Genomic DNA, 21,960 nt, shown 5'->3' with positions numbered 1-21,960 from the left:
CTTCTGTCCTCTCCTATCAGATTCTCCCTTCTCCAGCCCTGTATCTCTCACCAACTGACTTCTCAGCTCTTTACTTCATTCCTCCCCCTCTCCCGGTTTCACCTATCACACACTACCTTGTACTTCTTCCTCCCCTCCCCCACCTTCTTACTCTGACTCCTCATCTTTTTGTCTCCAGTCTAGATGAAGGGTCTCAGCCCGAAACGTCAACTGTTCACTCTTTTCCATAGATGCTGCCTGGCCTGCTGTTCTTCCAGCATATCATGTGTGTTGCTCAGATTTCTAGCATCCGCAGATTTTCTCTTGTTTGTAGAAGGTGTTGACATTGGGTCACGATTCTGGAAAACTAATGAGGTGAACATTTTGCAAGTTTTTCTTCTCCATTCATTCCCTTCAAAGTATTAACTCCAAACTTGGTTGTATTCCTCATGAAACAGTACCTTCATATCTGGCTGGGAACTATCCCAGTGAATTCTGCAGATGTTTAAAGTCAAGCACCCACACTTCCAGCTGAGCATTACTGGATGAGAAGCCAACACTAGATAGTGACAGTCTGCTGGAGGTACTTATTTGAGAGCCGCATCTGTGGGCGGGGTGAGGCGGGGGTGAAGGGGAGGCACTGTCAACAGTCTAAACCTGGCATCTGGACAGATTGTTTGATGTTCCAGATTACAATATCTGCAGTGCCTTGTGTCTACAACACCAGACAGTATCCACCATCCCACCCCAGACAAGAGTGTTGAATTTAACCTGACTACAATCAGCTAATTCAACGTAATCTCGACCAGTATTGGCCAAGTTTCAAGCACACACGAAGTCATTTGAGGAGCTAGTCGTTGATACGTGTTTCAATCATAGGAATAATATGAATCTATTTTTATAAGATCATTTTCTTTCCCTTAAACTGTTCAGTCGAGAATACGTTTATTATCGTTATAATATAGGAAAGAGAAACAAAAACAACAAGCTTATTGTGCTTATTCCTTTCGATTTAGTACATTGGTCTTCCAGTCCGCAGAAGGCGCTGAAATAGTGAGAAAGCGAAAATTGTTTAAAGCAAACCGCCCGCCTGCAAAAGCCCATCTGTGAGTGTCACATGGTTCAGTGCTTAAACCTGACCTTTTACGTTGAAAAGCGCAGAGGATATGCAGGAGCCGCCTCCTTTGACAGAAACCGTTGAAAAGCTGCAAGGCGAGGGCAGATCTCACAGAGGGAGCGAGCGGGAGGTTGATCAGCCTCCCTGTCTGGTCAAAGCCAGCGTTGATGCCCGGGAAAGTGCTCGCCCCCGACACTGCTCCGACTGTTTAGGCATCTCTTGCCCTCCAGCTGAAGACGGTTGACAAGCGGGGGAAGGCCGGGAAGTAGAGTGAAATCTGGGAGCAGTTGGTAAGCGTTGTTTTAGCTGCTGAATGAGATTCAAGCCGTGGAGTGAATTTTGCACATTTTTTACCGGCCCCAACAGCTGCATGAAGTGTCCATTTGAAATTGCTTTTCGGTAGTGGGGATCGTCAAGGGCAGTCAGGGCGTTTCTCTCAACGCTCGGCGAAAGCGTGTAACCCCTTTAAAGTTTATTACATTTTATTGGGTGTATGGTGTTTACCTTGTACTGATAATTGTGTTGTCTTTAGATTTGCTGACCTAGATTGCAGCTTCCTGTGTGTATGCTTGATTAAACAGGGAATATCTTTTAAAAATAATTATGATGAAGCTGAATTGTTTGAAGCCGGCATTTCTGGGCGAGCTAGTTTTGTTCAGCGTCCCTCCCTGCATCCATCTGTGTTTCGGAGACGTTGCAACCCCCATGCACTCCCAATATGATTAATCATCCTTCCTGCGAGTGGTCCAATGCTCGACTGTGTCGTTGTATGGTGAACTTCTGGAAGCGGGTTCAGACCGTAGCCGCTGCCAGACGACCTTCATTTAGATCTTTCACGTGTAAAATGATTTCTGTTTTGATTGTCCCTTACTCAAATTCCACCCCGTATACAGCGACCAAGTTTCTAATTTGTAACAGTTTATCAGTCTGTTCTTGTATACCGCAGCTATGGGATTTGCAGGTGTTCGCTAAACACACTGTTGCACAGTTCGCTCGATGAACAAATGAGCTGACAGCTGAGCCTCCAAGAGTAGTATTTGCCTCTGACTCTCTCAAATCCGCGTTCATTGCCCCCCTAGAGACTGGGGCACCAAAGCCAAGGCTGACGCTCCAGTACTGAGGGAGTGCTGCCGCACTGGACCTGTCCTCTCCTGGGGAAGACTGGTGGCTTGTGGGCAAATTTAAACCTGCCCGTGCATATATCATTAATGTTGAGATGAATTTATGTGAGCAAGAAACCAATTGTCAAGTTTTACATTTTCTGAGATGAGTATGGGTTGGGCCTATACTCTTGCTTTCCACCAACTTGCACCTGAACCTGGATAAGACAACAAACCCAAGAAACCCCTGCCTGTTCTCGGGTGGATCCAAATCTCTACTTCAAAGAAGAATAGAGAAATAATCCTAGAGTCTTGGCCAATGCTTATGATTTAAATCTGGTATTGAACTGAAATGGATTCCTTTCTACATTTGTTGATCATAAAGCCTGTAATTTAACCTTTAATGAGCTCACATGTCAATTTCTTTCTAAAAATGAGGACGCCAAGAACATTCAGAACCTCTTTGTGTTCCCATAAGCATTGGTACCTGTTGTTGATCAATCTAGGTTATTCATCTGGATGTTGTTTTACATTTCTTTCTGTTTTGAATATCTATCAGTTTTCTTTTTAAAACACTGTACAGTACAATATCTCTGGTACTCTCTTGATGTGACTTGGAATATTTTGCTAGTTCAAGGATCTTTATGTCTGTGCAACCTCTTGTCTAACCTGCCTTGGCAGTGGATTGTAATATTGCTACCATTGGGCAGGGGTGGGGAGAATGGGAAATTTTGCTTGCTTTTTCTTGCCTCTTTCAAAGATATTTTTGGATTTGTTTTCCATTGTTATCACTTAGTGGAGCAGTGGATGTTTTGTTTCTCAAAGCTGATTTTAAAATTTTGTAAACAATTAAATTCACCCCTTCTCAGAAACTGGAAAAAGTCCTTGTGTTCTTGCCAATATTCAACCATAATCAAGTTCACTAAAAGGGCAATTGCCATACCTTGTTTGTCTTTGTAGGATTTCTGTTTATAAGGGCTGGTACATTTCTCTATATAATAAGAAGAACTCAAGAAAAATAGAAGGAATAGGCCACTCGGCCCTTCAAAACTGTTGCATTGTACAGTATGATCATGACTGATATATGCTGGCCTTAATGACTCTTTTGTGCCAGTTCTTTGAGGCTCCGTTTCTCAATCTTACAAAAATTTATCTGTCTCAACTTTAAATCTGGCTTCCACCACCTGTGAAGACAGAATTCCAGAGATTTATGGTACAATAGTTGTTTCTCACAGGGTTTCATTATCTGGAAATGGTCCATGATATCCCAAAATCAAGAAAGATAAATTATTCTTTGATTTCTAAGGCTTATCAATAATTTTTTTAATTACCCTTCTACAACGTACAAAATAATGGGGAGTATATAGTTTTCTATCTTGATCTGGATAAAGCAAGTGGGGCATTATTGTAAGGAATGAATTGTATTTCCTAAGGATGGACTTCTGTTATAGTGGAGGCTTGTTAACATCACACTTCTAATCTGCATACACGTGCTGCCTCTGCCTGCATTGAAAGGGGATGCTCTTTGAGCTGCTACCCCTCATTGCTTGCTTACTAGTCATGACTGGACGTGGCAGACTTTAATCTGATTTATTTGTTTTTGAGGTCGCATGTTGTAGGTTCCTCAGGTTGGCATCTAGTTTTTTTTTCCCAGAATGCTTGGTACTGGTGCACCCCACAAATTAGTGAGAATAGAGTCAAAGTAGGTTTCTCATCTTATTGAGTTCCACCATATCTGCCACAGGAGTAGTTTGAAATCAGTGTCTTCAAGGCTGGGTTTGGAAAGATCATCTTTTGCTGACCCCCACTCGTGTGCCATGTCCTTGCCACTTTCACTGTTGTTACTGTCACTATAGGCAAGTGCTAATTCGTCATTGAGGAAGGTCAGGAGAAAGCTTTCTTTGGCTGAATTTGATCTGATGTGCTGGGATTTCATATGATCTGGAATCAATATTGAACATTCTAGGAACATCTCCACCCTGACACTGCAGTCTACTGCTGCCTTAAATAGGCCTGGCCCTTCTGTGAGACAGGGAAAACCCAGTGATGGTTTTGGAGTAGTTGGGGATGTTGGCTAAAAACTACAATACCTGACGACAACTTGGTCCGACTCTTCATTGATTGGTCTGTGGGACAACTCTGCCAATTTTGACAAAAGTCCCCAAATATTAAAAAGAAGAACCTTGCTGGTTTGGCTAGGCTCTGTTATTTTGTCATGACATTAATGAAGTTTAAATGTCAATCAAGTAGTTTCAGGATTGTCATTACTGACACAAGCATTTTATTCCAAATTTATTTAATTAAACTAATTTAGATTCAACAGCTGCTGTTGATGTGATTTATACATTTCCAGATCATTACTGTAGGCCTTAGATTACTGCTTTTGGAACCTGTTCTCACGGCTTTTATTATTCCCATGTTAATCCTCTTCTATATGCTTCATGGTTTGTTCTTCTGTGTGTTGAACTTCAAAAAAATTTTTGCTAGTTTATATGCCGTGCGAGGACATTGTTACTGGCTTTTCTTTTGATTTTTTTAAAATTCAAAATCCATTCCGAATGGTGGGAAGCAATATGCAGTGTGCCATTTACTCTTGAGTTATTTTCTGAGCAGGAGAAGTAACGTTTACAGTTTTTTTTTAAAAAACCTAAAATCCATTGCTGGATGTGAATTATTCGTTTCATTCACTCCTCTTATCGCTTTAGGTGCATGTGAAAGAAATGAGATGACCGAGTCACATTTACTTCCCTCATAGCTGCTGTCACTGTTGCTTTATATTAAGTAGTAGCCCTGTTACTGAGAGAAATGTCACCCACTGAAATATTTCCTTTTCCTGAGAGAGGTTGTTGCTACTGTTTGATGGTGTGCCTGATGATTTCACAAATGGGTTAGCTCTTCAACGTAATTAAAATTGGGTCATTTATTTATACTTCAAGTAGAAGTTTAAAACAAAGGCAGTTTTTAATTAGTACCCTTGTTTGTAATTAGTATACTTGCAAATGATAAATGCATTGGAGATCAGACTTGTTTTTCACTCTTCCCAAGGAGGGGTTCCACTAGCGCAGTGGTTGGAGGAACTGTATATTATTGAAACTAGAGGTATACGGATCAGCAGGTCCAAAGGAGTGAGCTCCCACTCCTCTTAATTCCACAAATTATAAACTGCCCTTGTTTTTATTGCTCTCCCTGCCTAGCTCTGTTTTAATATTTTCAGTGGTTCAATTGATGTTTTCATGTTCTTACCATGATTTGGTACTGTCCTGTCCGAGTCGAGAAGACCTCATTGTCCGAATGCACTATTCGCCCATGTCTGCTGCTGGCTATGGAATCCTCCTTTTCCTATAGTTGAACGTGAGAGAGATCAGAAATCATTTTGCAGCAAATTACAAATGAAATGTGCATACAGCAAAGAAAAAGAAAATGTGGGCACTTAAACCATTGCTCTTCGGCTAAGTTGGAAGATGAGATGTGTATTAAGCAAACAGGGCAAAGAACATGAAAGGGAAAGGAGCTATACTCATAGGGAAGGGGACTGAGAACAAAGGAATAGTGACAGGAGGAATGATGAAAGATTGTATATAAAGCATGCGCAGAAAACCTATGATTTTTTTTTTTGCAGCCCCACAACCTTTTGGAAAAGCCCAATGTTGCTGGCCTAAAGGCTGCAATGTAAATGGTGTCTCAAACAGCCTTACAGCTCTGAAGAACATGGCCACTAACTGATGGTTAACACATTAAGGCAGTCATTCATTTTACGTGAGAAAATGTGAAACCAGTTATTATTCCAGAGTAAGTCTGACTACAGTTCTGTGAGCATTTAAATCACATCCGCTGTTAAACCTGTTCACTTATCCTGTGGCAGCAGTGAAAACACCCATTGAAAACAACAGCCAAACAACATTGTTTTTCCTAAGTTGAGCTTGACTTTAGCGAGCTCAATGCACTAATTAGCTGCTCATTCAAAGGGTTCCTTTCCAAACCCAGAATCTGGATGGATAGCAGCAGAATGGAGATTTATGGGACCAGATTGATATTGTCACTGGGCCTGGTCTAGGCCATTTGAATGGGTTGATAGCACCTATCACATCTTCATTAACTGCTTTCCATTTCAGCTCGGGAACTTGGCATTTGGTCACATTGGCAGCAGATGTCAGTAAATGGAATGAGAGGAGAAGAACAGGATTGACATTGACTCCAGCTCTTCCTAGCCCCACATAAATTTTAATTGTTCTAAAATGGCATTCAGCAGACCACATCTGTGCTAAGGAACACTGACCGGACAGATGTCTCTTCCACTCACAGTAGCTTTATTTCTCAAAGGCTTTGACATCAGATATAAAACTCCTTATTAGCATATGTAAGGCATTGACACCTGTTTGGGCAGACCTCCATGTTATCCACATATTGTATGAGAACAATAATACAACAAATGCTCTTCGACGTCCCTCATGAAATTGGTCACTTCTAGTAATTGTCACTAATTAACCAATTTCTACCTGCAGTTTTTCATCACCAAATCATTTTAGGGTAGCCTGCTGTGTGGGAGATTTAGCATCTTTGAATTACCCTGCAAATTGAAACATTACAATTCCACTGAGTTGCTATGGTCCAAAACATAATGAAGAAAGATGTTTTACAATGGCATATTTCAGCCTTGAGACTTAAAAGCATCAAAACCTTTGACCTAAATGTGAGAATGACTCTTCTATTTAATCAAGATAAAAAGAGACCCTCTTTTTGTAGATATAAAAATCTTGAAGCGGTGCTAATTTTCTAGCTACTCTTGTCAAAACAACAATTTATCATCAGGCAACAAAAGCCTGCTAATAGGCCAGCTAGTGTTGTTGATGCCTGCTGTTTGCTGGGTGAAATATCAGTGCTAAAATTAAATATTACTGTGAAAATCAAAACCAATAAAAATCAATTGAAGCTGCAAGTTGGTTATAGATGTGGGTTTATTTGTTAAATACAAGTTATATGCAGCCTAAGATTGTTTGTGACAGATTAAGCTAAATAGGCAAATGGCCTAATTTTCAACTTGACTAACAATAACCCTTCTAGTTAGAGGGCCATTTCATTTTGAGCTGCAGGTGGAACAAACCAGTCAAATAAATCAACGCTTCATTGTTTGGAGTAATGAGTGTCAGGATAATTATATTTTTCAAAACTGTGACTATCCAGGGATGAAAACTTTCATGACTCTGGCCATTGCTTATTATATCAAAGCACTGCTTTCAAAAAATGAGGCAACAAAACATTTTGGCTTGTTCTGTTCATGCTGTGTTTGAGTGACCCAAATCAAAGTTTCACATTATCCTTACCAATAAAACCAGTTTATTTTATGAGCTACACATATTAAATGAGATGAAATATGCAGAACTTCTTTTTGTAAACAGCTTTACCATGTTCTAAATAGTGCTTTTAAATTGCATTCTTGTCATTAGTGTGAAAGTAATCTGTAAACTACTGTACATTGAGGCATCAATAGAAAGTTTATGTGCACAAAACTTTAAAATCAAGTATGAAGTAAATTAAACAAAGATGTTGAATGGCCTAGCTCAGGAACAGATCTTTCAGCACAGTGTGTCTGCCAACCAACCAGTCTAAACCAAATGTATCTGCTGCCAAGGGTCATATCCCTCTATTCTTTACCACGTCATGGGTCTGTTTAAAGCCTCAATGTTGTTGCCATATCTGCTTCTAACACCTCACCTGGCAGCACATTCCAGGCACCTGCCATTCCTGGGCATTTTTCTTTTAAAGAAAAACACTTTCCTTTCAAATCTTTTAACTTTTCCCCTAACACTTGGTACAGACGCACCCCTTTTTACAGAGGAGTAGCCTTCCTAGAAAACTGTAAATAATTTTCTGTAATGCAAAATGCTATTTCCCATTGAATACAATGTTATAAGTGGAGATGCATTGCTACAGGATATTTATCCCTCAACCGTAATGAGTACTGCAGGTTCAGTGCAGGAGTTGATTCCAAGCAAATCTCCTAAGTGGCCAGCAGCTGTATTTGTAAAAACATAAGTGCAGATGCTCGTCGCTTCCAGTTTTCCAATTGAATGGAGTCATACACTTCTAAATGCATATCAGTTCGGGTCACCCACCTACCAGAAATGTACCAATATGATGAAAGAGTAGAGATAAAATTTGCCTGGATGTTGCTGAGAGTTGAGGACCTGAGTTTTGGGGAAAGGTTGAATAGGTGAGGGCTTTATTCCCTGGAGCATAGGAGAATGAGGGAAAATTTGATAGAGGTAAACAAAATTATATGAGGTATAGATAAGGTAAACGAAAGCAGGCCTTTTCTGTAGAGGTTGGGGGAGACTAGAGGTTAAGGGTGAAAGGTGAAATATTTGAGGAAGAACTTCTTCCCTCAGGTGAGTGTGAAATGAGCTACCAGTGGAAGTGGTGGATACAGGTTCCATTGCACATTTATGAAAGTGTGCTTCTCTAAAGCACTTCTCTAGATTTATACACTTCACTGAAAATATTTAAAACAGTAGAAAAAATATTACCTTGGTCTTGAAGCAGTATCTCAAAGGAAAACCAGTTTCCAGCAAATTCATTGTGGGAGATAATTGATATACAGTGAAGATAAAGAGATTAGCTTTATTTGTCACACGGGCATCAAAACATACAGTGAAATACATCATTTGTGTCAAATCAGATTGGCGAGGATTATACTGTGAAGCCTGAAAGTGTTGCCATGCTTCTGGCACCAACAGAGCATGCCCGTTGTAGTTAATGTTTGGAAATGCCAGTAGGCATCTTACACAAGTTTTTAAACTCCATATCTTTTATTTTAGTTTTCATCTGAAACAAGATGCAGAAGCATCTTGCCGGTGCTCAAAAACCATAAGGACAGCAAATTATAGTGTGATTTTAGTTATGTCTATAAGCTAATTAGTAAGTAAAATGATATTGTGATTTTTGATAAAACAGTGCTGACAAAATAACCTGTGAAATTTTATTTTAAGTTTGGATTACAAAAATATTTTGTTGATTAGGTCCAACGGCTAATTCAAGCCAATTGGTTCTGATATTTGAGCCTGTTTCTGGTTGTAAGGAAAATCTGATCTGACTCCAGTGAATTTGCAGTAATTCCTGGTTGAACATGACATTGCAACGTTCTACACAGCATGACCCAAAATGTTTCTATCATTGGAAGACCAGGGGATCTCTTTGGAAACATTTATTAATTTCACTGGTGCTGAAGTGGATATTCTCACTACAAGGAAGTTGATTTAGTCATGTAGACAGGTATGAGGTAGCGAAGGGTACAGAGTGAGGACAGTTGGAAATTTATTTGCAACTGAATAGTGAGAGTTTGAAAAGAATGTGTAAATAACAATCTACAAGAAGGAATTTGTAGATCAGTATTTGGAAAATGTTTTCTTAATGTAAAAAGTAATCAGCTCGCACAAAATGTATTCTGATAAAGAAAGCAACAGATAATTTAAAGAAGCAGTTAAAAGCATATTCAGGATTTTAGATCGCTCAGATTGATGAACTAAACTTGTAAACAATGATAGTAATCTAGACTACTGAATACTGTAGTTTATCTTTAAGGGCATACCGGGAAGAGCCTTTATTGCTTACTAGACTTGAGAAAAGTCTTTTTAAATGGACCAGATGAACAAAAAGCAGCATTTATTTTAAAAAAGGCATTTCCAGCAAATACTTAGTCTCAGGTCATCTTACTGCATAAGCTTATTTTAAACAAATTAATATTTTTCAATTCAAACTGTTGGGGGGAAAACTGTAATTCCATCCCCCCCCCCCCCAACTATTAAATGACAATTGTCTGTCTGAAATGCATGGCTTTCTTCTTTGAATTCTTTTTTAAAATTTGTTAGTGGACAATTACATGTCCCAGTCTACTGACATAATCACTACTATTTAATATTTTCATGAAAGTCTAATAGAGCATGACATGCTCCATTTCATATTAATCTCTGTGAATAATTTATGCATAATGAGAAAGACGTACAAATTCTTAGCAGGAGGTAGGTCTGATATGTCTGAACTTGCTATAGGGCTCAAAAATTGCATTTTACCCATTCAAAGATAACATTCAATTAAATGTCATTCTTACTGATTGATTGCCCACCAAAAGAATTCTTTAACTGACATTATACATTGGGTATCTTTTTATGTGTGTGTCAGTGTGGTAATTATGAGACAGAGATATTAGACTGGCAAATGAGTTTGCCATTTTGACTATTTTCAAATTCACTTTATCCAGTTTATCGGAGTGTCTGTGTGTGACTGGGGGAGAGAATGCTTGAGAGCTCATGTATGAATGAGGAAGAGATTCTGATGAGAATGGAACTTTGCTCCTTCCTTTTCAAACAAAATAGATTCATCTTGGAATTACCCTGCTGTATCAACTAAGATGAAAATCCCTCCTATTTTAAAGTGAATACTTCCTGCAACTGATTTGCAATCCACTTCACTTCAAAATATGATTTAAGGAGTACCTTTGGTTTTATTTGATCATTTGGATAGGGAATAAATGCAGGCTTGCCTCTGACAAACCAAGTCCTGAAAATTGAAAGGGGAAAAAAAAAGGTGATTTATATAAAGTTCTGACACTGGGTGACCACTGTATCCCTGGGTGATCACATTTAACTTGGGACTTTTCACAGGGTAGTGCTTCATTCAGATTTAGATTCCAAGTGGTAGTAATTCAGGTTTTATGCACATGGTGTTATAACAAGATGGGTGCATTTTTTAAACTGCTTATCAAAATTCAGGTAAATTAACTTCAATGAGTTTGAATCTCCTAAGTGGAGTCTGGTCTAGTGTTCACAGCACACGTCTGCGCCCTGCCTTCTGTTTGAAACCATAGTCATCCACATATACAATCAAGACTGTTAACCTACAGGAATCCCTATTGGGCATCAGTGGAAAATATTGGAGAAAGTCATCACTGATAAAATACCCCTAACCTGATGACCTGCATCACAAGGTTTTGAGAGAGGTGACAATGGTGATGGTGGATCCATTGGCTGTCATTCTCCAAAATTACATCTGTTCTACATTAGTTTCTACAAATGAAGAGCCATAGGTCAATTAGCATAACAGAGGGGGAAATATTGGAACTGATGATTAACAGGAAAGGTAAAATATCCTAATAGGATATAACAGATGAAATACAGTTTGTTAACAAACGAGGAAAAGATGACAAATCTATTGTGAGTTTGAGATTAAAACTGACAGATTAGATGAGAGGGAAGCAGTGTATGTGGTACATTTGAACTTTCAGAAGGCCTTTGATAAAATTGGACAGAATTAGAGTAAATGGGATTGGGGATGATATACTGACTCAGAGAAGTGTGAATAAGGGGATTGTTGTCAGGTTGGGAGGCTGTGACTAATTGGATGTTGTAAGGATTAATGGTGGGGCCCCAGCTGTTCACAATCTTTATCAATGATTTGGATGACAGAACCAAGTGTAATAATTCCCAAATGAAAATCAAAAACAAAACAACAGATACGGGAAATCTGAAATTTTTTTAAAAACTGAAAGTACAATCAGGTCAGGCAGCATATACAAAAAATAGAGAAACCAAATTAACATTCAGGGACAAAGAATGTTCATCAGACATTTTGCTGAGTTATAGAGGAATAGTGAGGCTGCCCCGGCACATTGTGAATAGACCTCATCTCCCTACCTATAGGAGGATATACTTGCAATAAAGAGCGCAAAGATTTGCCAGATTGATTTTTGGAGATTTTTTATCCCAAGAGAAGAGATTAAGTGGAATGAATCTATACTTCAGTTTAAAAGAATAAAAGGTGAGTCTATTGTAACCACTGAGATGGGATTATAGGCTGGTTCTGTACCTCCTCAAGGCAGGCAGTCTGATGAGATAGTTTGTTCATAGCAACTTTTATGAACAAGCAGCAGTTTTGCTAGGAACATTGCACATGGAGAGGCAAGTCAAATTTCACATAAAATACAGCTCCTGAGTTTTCATCAGACTGAGTAAAGTGTGTTAGGTAAAGTTACTACACCAGTATAATAAAGCACATCAGTGCCTCATGTTTACATGGAAATTTGAGACTAACCATACAAGTACCACAAACTCAAGTTCAGCAAAAGGCCTTAAATAAAAGGGTTAAAGCAGTGACTCTCACAAAGACTACATAGTCTTCTTCTTATGGACTAGACAATTGCCTAAGCATGTGGGGCACACTTTTAAGGCTATGGGCGGGGGGAGGAGACCCACACTATTTTCCCTCCTGCCAGAAACAACAGGCACAATTCTCTGTTCCCCCGGCTATATTAGTGAAGCCTATAAAGTTCTTACCAGCTACATTCTGGAGTGATGTTCCTCGAGTAAAGGTGTCTAGCAGTGTAGTTTGTAATCCCAAAATGAAAGGCCAGCCATTCAAGATTGAGATGAGAGTTTATTTCCTCAGATGGCAGTAAATCTTTAGGTTTCTTTCCCTTTTTGGAGAGTCATTCATGAGCACGTCCTGGACAGATGTTAATCATTTTTAGATATAAATAAAACAAGAAATGGTAGATGAGTACAGGAAAATGAACCTGAAGATGCAGGTCCACCACAATCCTGTTAACTGGGAGAGAAGTACAAAGGGCTGAATGACCTTCTGCTTCTGTTTCTCCTTGTGCACAGGCATGACTAAGTTTATAATGGGGTTAATGGGATGCTGCCACTTCATTTTGTTGCTTTGATCTTATTCCCCTTTTAATGTATGCCAAATAATTTCCTCAACACTTCATTTACAATCTGTATGTGTCCTACAATATTCCACTCCGTTGTCTGGGCTAAGCCTGCACAGTTATAATTAGAAATTGGGAACAGAGGTGGTATTGTGCACGGTAGCTTGTTGTCCCCACACCACTCACTTTAAGTCACGTAGCCTTCTAATGTATTCAGAAGGGTGTTCAGATGTATCCAGCACTATATTATGTTGCAGCTGGTGTCATTTAGAAACCTCTTCAAACCCTGATTACATTAATAATTGCAGCCATGACTATTAAGTCTATTCTATCAATACAGCAAGCAAGAAATGAGTTTGGGTCCTGCTGATGCTGACAATCTTTTTGTATTGCGATTAATGGCACTTTTACCTGCAGCTGAGCATGCCTCATGCTAAGATTCCCACAGAAATGTTTCCAGCACGGCTGTGTAGCTTCTGTGCTGCAGCAACAGAAGGTTTACACAAAGAAAGAAATTACAAATTGGGTACATTCTGGACTATAAACATAAAGGTTTGCAATGTAGTTCCCTACCAGTTGAACGCATCTGTTCAAAACAGCCAAACATGGAGGGCTGGGCTTCAATAGCTGAATGCTACAAGGAGCTGCTTTAAGCATTTTCTCTGGATCTGAACTGCTTGGCTTTCATTAGCCAACAGATCATATAAGACAATGACATCTGCAGGGCAATATACAACCACAGCTGACGATCAACTTTTTTTTAAAAAAGTTGGAATCTAGGCTATGTGTGCATATCGATGATTGGCATATGAGAAGATTTGAATTCAGATTCTGATTTTTGACTTTGTTGGGTTGGTAATTGCTCTAAGATGAAGAGAGCTTTCATTTTCTTTTATTTCTAAAGTTTAATGTTTCCATGTTTATACTATTGTGTATAAAGTTTTGGTTATCCAGACATACACCACAGGTGGTATATTTTCAGCAATCCCACCTTGTCATTTGGTTGATCCTATGAATCTGCAATATGGTTTATCAGGAAAATATTGGAACATTAACATTGTATCCATTTGCTTTGAAACTTGTGCAGTGTATGATACTTTTTTAGCCTAGCTTATGGGAATATAACAGATAGCACTTTTTACATTGTATTTGTAGCACAGAAATGGACGCTATCAAGATCATGCCTCACACTTCATATACTTCATAACTTGCATGAGCATTTCCTTCTTCCAGGCTCCCATACATATTTAGTCAGCTTCTTCTTGTAAGTCTCTCTGCTATTCACCTCATTTTTCCCCTGAGGCAGAGAGTTTTAATATTTTGATGAAGATATTCTCCTGAATTCCTTTTTTGGGTTATTACAGTCCCAGGACATCAGAGCAGAAATTCCTCAGGAAAGCCTAACTATCTTCAGCAGGCTCAGTTGTGATATTCCATCCTTCATTTAGCAACTGGTTGTTTGCATTGGCTTAAGTAATTTAAGACAACTTAATATCTCCTTGTTTTGATATCCCCATGCAGAGATGTCTTCTCTAAACTCATTAACTCTTCAAAAAGCTTTAAATGTTTGTTATTTTGTTTAAAAAGCCATAATCTGGTCAATAGCTTGTGACAGACTTGCAAAAGAGCATAAGAAATAGGAGCAGGAGTAGGCCATCTGGTCTGTCAGACCTGCTCCACCATTCAATAAAATCATGGCTGACCTGGCCATGGGCTCATCTCCACCTACCTGCCTTTTTCCCCATAACCCTTAATTTCCCTACTATGCAAAAGTCTTTCCAATCTTGTCCTAAAATATATTTGCTTCACTGCTTCATGGGGCAGAAAATTCAGATTCATCACTCTCTGGAAAAAGCAGTTCCTCCTCATCTCCATCCTAAATCTACTCCCCCGAATCTTGAGGCTATGTCCCCTAGTTCTACTCTCACCTACAAGTGGAAACAACATTCCTACCTCTATCTTATCTGTCCCTTTCATAGTTTTGTATGTTTCTATAAGATCTCCTCTCATTCTTCTGAATTCCAGTGAGTACAATCCCAGGTGACTCAATCTCTCCTCATAGTCTAACCCCTTTCAATCCCTGGAATCAAGCTGGTGAACCTCCTCTGCACTGCCTCCAAAGCCAGTATATCCTTCCCCATGTAAGGAGACCAGAACTGCACGCAGTACTCCAGGTGCAGCCTCACCAGTGCCCTGTACCGTTGCAGCATGACCTTTCAGATCTGGTATAGGCCTTGTAGATTGTTTTGGCATCTTCTCCACAGCCTTTTTGTATTTAATAATGTAGAAAGCCTGGGACAGTAATTCATCTTTGTTTGCCTGAGTCAAACATCAGCCACTAATTGTAGTTCTCACATTGAAGACATCTACTTGTGCATGTGCAGAAGTGACAAATGTTTGTTGGTACTTTGCGTGCATTTGTGATCAGCAACAAATTTCCCTACTGCACTGTTCACAGTACTTGAACCTGCACTGTGTTAAAGAAAAATAATGTAACTTTTCAGCTTTAAATTTTGTCCTTCCAGTAATTGCTTCATTTTCCCTTTGAAACACTTTATTAACCTGCATCACCACTGATCTGCTGTTAAATCATTGTGCATCTTCAGTCCTTTCAGATTCATTTTCCAAGGAATATTTATCTTCAAATTCTAATTAACCAAATATAGCCCCTCAAATTTGCATCAAATTTTGTTTGCCAATAATAAGATTCTGGTTTAATATCACTGGCGTTTGCCATGTAATTTCTTAACTTAGCAGCAATACAACAATGCAATACATGATAATATAGCAAAAATAAATGTACATTAATTACAGTAAATATATATTAATATGCATATTAAATTGTTAAATTAAAAATTGTGCAAAAACAAAAATAATAAAAGTGAGGTAGTGTTCATGGGTTCAGTGTCCATTCAGGAGTCAGATGACAGAGGGGAAAAAGCATTCCTGAATCGCTGAGTGTGTCTTCAGGCTTCTGTACCTCTTTGCTGATGGTAACAGAGAGAAAAGGGCATGTCCTGGGTGATGGGAGGGCCTTAATGATGGTCCTTAACAATAACAACCATTCTGGAAATGTATTAATATTCCTCCATATTGTATAAAAGAAATTGGAGCAGGAATATCATTAGGTCTGTCAAGTCTGCTCTGCTGTTTAATAAGATCTTGGCTGATTCTATGCCTAAAAGTTGTTTTGTTGCCCAAACAACAATTATCCCAAATGACTGGTTCACTGAGAAAGGGCTACCACTAATACCAACACCAAATCAGAAGTCATCAGAAAAAAAAAATCCAAAGTTTGGACATTGTTGCTTTAAACAAATGTCATGAGTTGACCCCCTTTTTATAAAAGTTTTAAAATCTGTGCTAGGAAGATGATGCCAACGGGAAGAGAAAACACAAAAATGTGATGTTATTTGGTGGGGATTCCAAAAATCAACAGCATTGGGCTTGCATAACTGCAGTTCAGATTTCTGCTATTGGTTTACAGACTTATACCAAAAGCCCACTGGGAATGAAATAAAATTTTCAGAGAAGAATTATCTGATTCCTACACCTACTGTCATTGCTGTATTAGCTATTATGGTCACATCCGATCAAGTATATTTCCTTTGCTCTACCCATCCCTACCCCAGTTTCTGTACTGCTGAAAAGTTAAGTTGTCCTACCCCATCTCTCCCCCCGCCAAGTTCTGATGAGGATATTGGACCTACAAGGTTAACCGTTTCCCTTTTCCAAGATGCTGCTGGCCCTCTCAAGTTTTCTAGCACTTTATGTTTAATTTTAAAATTACTTCTATTTTGTTTCTTTTCATACATGAAAATAATAAAATGGGGAATATTTTAAAAGGTGCAGAATCTATTCATCTGAGGCTATTTGAATTTAGAGTTAACTATGAAGGCAGTAAGTGATGACCTCTCAAACTTTTGGTTGATTTAAGTAGTCCATGCCAATGACATTGTCATGTTAGGGAAACAGGAGAAGGAGTTTCCATTAGAGACAATAGACAATAGGTGCAGAAGTAGACCATTCGGCCTTCGGGGGATATATTGGGGTGGGCATTTCCCAAAGGTGGAACTTCAATAGGAAACGGCCACAGATACTTAAAAGCCTGCTCAAAAGTGTATCTTGTACATATATGAAATTGTATAATAGTTAAAATTCTAATTCTAGGCTTGTATCACTTGCTTCCTTCTGAGTCCAAGGAAATATTGATCTCAGCCTTGAATCCATTCACCTCTTGAGCATTGGTGTCTGTCATCCTCTGTATTACCCTGTTTTCAATCTGCCACAGCCAGACTACAATTTGAGCAGTTGTGGTCCCAGCACTAACTTATGGAACACAGACAACACTACCCCCTCCCCCTATGGCTGAAGATTTTTTTTAAAAATGCAGATGCTAGAAATCAGAAGCAAGAACAAAGATGCTCAAAGCACTTAGCAGCTCAGACAGTATTGGTAAAAGGTGAAATGGAGTTCAAGTTGAAGACTCCTCATCATTCTGATAAAGGGATTTCCTGCAGTCTGCCAGTCTGAATAACTCTCTTTAAATCTTTCCCTGCTGTTTCTGCTTTGCTTTCTGCATTCTGTTACTTGCCTCCCTCTGCCCCTATTTAACTCTCGTTTTAGTCATGAATGAACCACCTGCCCTTTGATTCCCATGGCACATGAATGCTAAACATTCCCCTTTTTCTTTTAGGGAAGGTTTGGCTAAAGGTTTTGTTCCGTCTTTCAGCAGGTGTTGCCCATCGTGTGCTATGGGATGGATGAAGTCGAGCAAGATAAGTATGAGGCAAGGCTGAAGGAGGTGTTTGACAGCTTCGATACCATTGGCTCTGGGTCACTGGGCCGCGAGGAGCTGACTGACCTCTGTCATATGCTGCAGTTACAAGAAGTTGCTCCAGTGCTGCTGCAGACCCTCCTTCAAGAAAATCTCTCCGGCAGGGTAAGAGCACGTTTTGTTTCTGCAGTGACAGCATCGTTATTATAAGCCTTTCCTACAACTGACCCGATTAGATTACCATCTCAGAATGAGTACATTACTGGTGGAGTTTTGCACTTCCTTCCTTATCGTTATCTATCTGAAATCACCATGTTATTTTTCTCAACTCTTATTTTCGATGTTGATCATCATTACTATAATATATTTTCTGAAAATAGTGTAATATACTTGAGGTTGCTGGATGATCACAATGAGCAGAGCCTAATTTAGTCCGTAGTATTGTGGATGATGTAAGTGAAGCATTCCATGCCTGCAAGATCTGAATAACATAAAATTCAGACCACAAACGTGCCTGATTGTCTCCAACAAGGAAGAGTCTGACCACCTGTCCTTGGTAGCCATTTGGCATTGCTAGTGATAAGTCCACTGTCGCCCTGGTCACTCAGGGGGAAAAAGGAAAGCAGTTGCTCAGGCAATTGAGGGCCACGATCCAACAAAAAGAAATGTGACCTAAAGAACTGATGGTGAATGGAAAGAGCCCAAGCAAGTGTGCTCCTCCTCCGATAATGTTAAAACTTTCAGCTCCGACATCTCGGGACACAACCTGTAGAGAGGCAAGAATGGAGGAAAGTTTTATCAGAAGAGAGACGGTCAGGCGGCATTTGTTGGAAGTAACATTGCAATTATCTCGTCGGCCTAGGCTGTTTGTGATGTGAGTGTCCTTGGCTCCATGCTATCAAGTACTAGTAAGGCAGTTGATAAGGTCAATGTGGTGGGCTAGTTCAGAAGGAAAGCTGCACATTGGATCCAATTGATGCACCATCAATAACTCTAGGAGACTGGAAGTGAACAATAGGCTTTTATTAACAGCGGAAAAAGGGAGCACGACCATGTTGAAGACTGAGGGGAGGAGCAGTGCCCCAATCGCCTTTATACAGGGGTCTGTGGGAGAAGCCACAGGAGCAGTCAGCATAGGGGCATGTCCAGACAGGTATACGTAGTTTACCACACCAATGTGTCTTGGCTAATCAGATTCAAATTTGGCTTGGTTGTAAGATAGAGGTTGAAGGATGCCTTTCTAATTGGAGTTCTGTGACTTGTGTGTATTGTTGCTGGGACTTTTGTTATTCATAATATATTTTAATGACTTGGATGTAAGTGTCATAGGTACAATTAGTAAGCTTGTGAATGACATGATGGTTGGTGATATTGTGGGTAGCAAGGAAGGTTGTACAAGGCTACAACAAGATGTAGACCAGATCAAAAATTAAGCAAACCCTTGACAGTTGGAATTTAATCTGACGAGTGTGCAGTAATGCATTTTGAGAAGTCAAACGGGTAGGACATGTACAGTAAGTGCTAGGGCACCAAGGAATGCTGCCGAACAGGGAATCCTAAAAATTCAAGACCTGAAACATAAGCAGACAGGTTGGTGAGGAAGGCACAATATGAAGGTTAAGACATTATATTACAATTTTACAAAGCACTGCCTATGTTACACTTGGAATATAATGTACAGTTCTAAGCATCAAACCACGGGAAGGATGATGTTGCACTGGAGACCGTGCACAGGAGTTCAATGAGGAAATTGCCCGGAAAGACTTCAGTTATGAGGCAAGGTTGAATGGACTTGGTTTGTTTTCTCTGAAGTGAAAACGGCTGAGAACCGACCAGATGAGGGATGTAAAGTTGTAAAAAATCGTAGATTGGGTAGAGTTTGTTAACCTGCATCAAGTGTACATTTGAAGTCTAAACCCTAAAATGAAGTTTCCAGGAGAATAGGCCTCACACTTAACATCAGGAAAAGCAAGTTTCTCTGCTAACTACTCCACCACACAACACTCTTCCCCTAAAAATCCAGATCTGTTGTAAGATCCTGGAACAGCTGCATCCACTTTCCGTATCTTGGGAACCACTACTCACTTAAACTGAAACTAAAGGCAAAGCTTTCCACTGCTCCAATTTGCCAACTGGGGTAAGAAAAAAAAAACGTTTGAAATCCATTACTTCAAATTTGACACCAAATACTGAATTTTTGTCCTCCTGGATGCTTCAGGGATGAGAAAGACCTGCAGCAGGTACTGAAAGCACTTTAAAAGTACCACCAATTCTGCCTCTGCAAAATCCTTCCAACCCATGAGCAAGATGAGCAAATCAATGCCTATGTCCTCCTTGAGACCAGCAACACCATCATCAAAGCTCTGTTAGACTCTGAGCCAATTCCAGTGTGGGTCACATCCAACCACCGGGCTGCCACCAGCAGCACAAAATTAATTTGCTGCTCTGAATTCCAAAGCCTGAAGAGTTTTCCAGAACTGAGAAAATGTCTCGGTGATATTCTCACATTTTATTTGGTTAAGAAACAAATTCATCAAAACCCCCGGTATGTAACTGCTCAGCTTTGGAGAAGTATTCGGAAAGGTAGTAAACATTCCAACTTATCAGTATCATCACATGAAGGATATGAGGAAAGAGGACATCTTCCCAAATATCCCACCGATCCACACAGGCCTCATCAGCCCTATCAGAACCTACAAATAGAAGCATGTCATTGATTTGGAGATCACTTCTCTTGTGGGAGATTTCCTAATTCAGTTATATTCAACATAGTGATCGAAATGGTTCTAAATGGAAGTAAAACCAGTGTGAGAAAGATTTTAAAAAATATATAATCTACCAAAAGTGGACTGGAAAGAACTTCTCATCTCAGGCCAAAGGTGTTCCTACAAAGAAAAGTTCAGGGCCTCAGCTCCTTGGGTGGTGAGACAATAACTAAGAAAGTTGCAAGGTCTGTTTAGGACACGCAACATGTGGAGAAATTTGGGAAAACTTTCATTGGAGGGATTGTTGCCAATATTGCAGTAAGTTAGAGAGTGTGAAATTACAGATGGAACTGTCATCATTCACCAGATCCAAAAGAAATGTATCCCACCCTACTGACAGGAACAGAAGAGGAAGGTGTGCAAGCTGTGGCTACAATCTTCAGGCCTCCTTGTTTACACTAATGATGCCAGAGGAAATGGGATCGGCTTATTTTTGTCACATTTACTGAGATGGCCTTGCATTCTGTTCGTAGACATCAAATCATTCCATAGTTCATTGAGGTAGTCAAGGTAAAACAGGGGTGTCAAACTCATTTTAGGTCACGGGCCGGATTGAGCAAAATGCAGCTTCATGCGGGCCGGATCAGTCGGACGCGTGCGAACGCAGCCTTCGTTGCCTCCGTTTTTTCAGCCTGCTCTCATGTGTCTCAGTCTCTGCTATAACTACAAAGTGTTTCACTTTACAAATTCCGTTTCTTATGAAGAAGACTGCCGAGCAAGACTGCCGAATAAACACTAAAAACCCTGAAAACCTGGTACCTGAATAAACTCAGTATTAGCCATATCATACGCCATAGGCGCTTCGACTACTGGTGCCAGCTTTAATAGTAATTAGATATTATCTCGCGGGCCAAAGATAATTCCACCGCGGGCCTTGAGTTTGACATATATGAGGTAAAATAATAACAGAATGCAGAATGAAGTGTAGCAGCTACAGAGAAAGAGTACTGCAGGTGGACAAAAAGGTGCAAGAATATATTGAGATAGATTGTGAAGCCGAGACATCTGGTATCATGCAAAGTTCTTCTAACGGCAGGGTAGACGTTGTCCTTGAGCCTGGTGACAAGTGCGTTCAGGCTTTTTTATCTTCTGCCTGATGGAAAAGGGGAGAAAAGAAGAGAGAATATCTGGAGTGAGTGGAGTTTTTTTATTATGCGGACTGTCGGGCTAGTTGGTGACCAAACCAGTACAGAATGCATTAAGCCCAGGAAGCAATGCGCTGTTGTTAGCGATACTGATCGTCTTTGTTCTGTGGCTTTATTAGTGGTCATTTTGTTTTTGATGGACAGCTGACCTTGTTTAAAAAGGAGAAGAACAGATGAACTTGGTTTACCTTCGGTAGTGGCCAGATTATTGGGAACTTTTCCAATGGACAGCTGAAACCTTCATTTAAAAAGGCACTATTAGCATAGGATTGCTATGGGAATGTTATTTTGGACCAACTTGATTGAATTGTTTTGTGAGGTATCAAGGAAGGTTGATGACAATATATTTATGTAACCTACATAGATTTTAGCAAG

General features: G+C 39.7%; 2 protein-coding genes across 6 annotated transcripts in view; both read left to right on the top strand.

The window, feature by feature from the left end:
* Nucleotides 1-1,340, top strand: part of pygl (phosphorylase, glycogen, liver) — a 136,241-nt gene extending 134,901 nt beyond the window's left edge. Inside the window, exon 22 of the mRNA XM_073038980.1 lies at nucleotides 1,136-1,340. Within this exon, the coding sequence (XP_072895081.1) occupies nucleotides 1,136-1,340 (205 nt within the window). The remainder of the gene's footprint in view (nucleotides 1-1,135) is intronic.
* nin (ninein (GSK3B interacting protein)) overlaps nucleotides 1,130-21,960 on the top strand; it is a 149,149-nt gene continuing 128,318 nt past the window's right edge. For 3 of the 5 annotated variants that reach the window (XR_012098225.1, XM_073039827.1, XM_073039828.1), the window contains exons 1-2: nucleotides 1,130-1,386; nucleotides 17,631-17,840. Coding sequence is in view for 4 of the 5 variants with exons in the window: in XM_073039827.1 (XP_072895928.1) it covers nucleotides 17,658-17,840 (183 nt within the window). In the remaining variant the exon portion in view is untranslated. The remainder of the gene's footprint in view (nucleotides 1,387-17,630; nucleotides 17,841-21,960) is intronic. The other 2 variants (XM_073039825.1, XM_073039824.1) reach the window with 2 other exon arrangements.

Source organism: Hemitrygon akajei, chromosome 3 (assembly GCF_048418815.1).
Source record: "Hemitrygon akajei chromosome 3, sHemAka1.3, whole genome shotgun sequence".
NCBI lineage: Eukaryota > Metazoa > Chordata > Chondrichthyes > Myliobatiformes > Dasyatidae > Hemitrygon > Hemitrygon akajei.
This window is presented reverse-complemented; position numbering and strand designations above follow the sequence as displayed.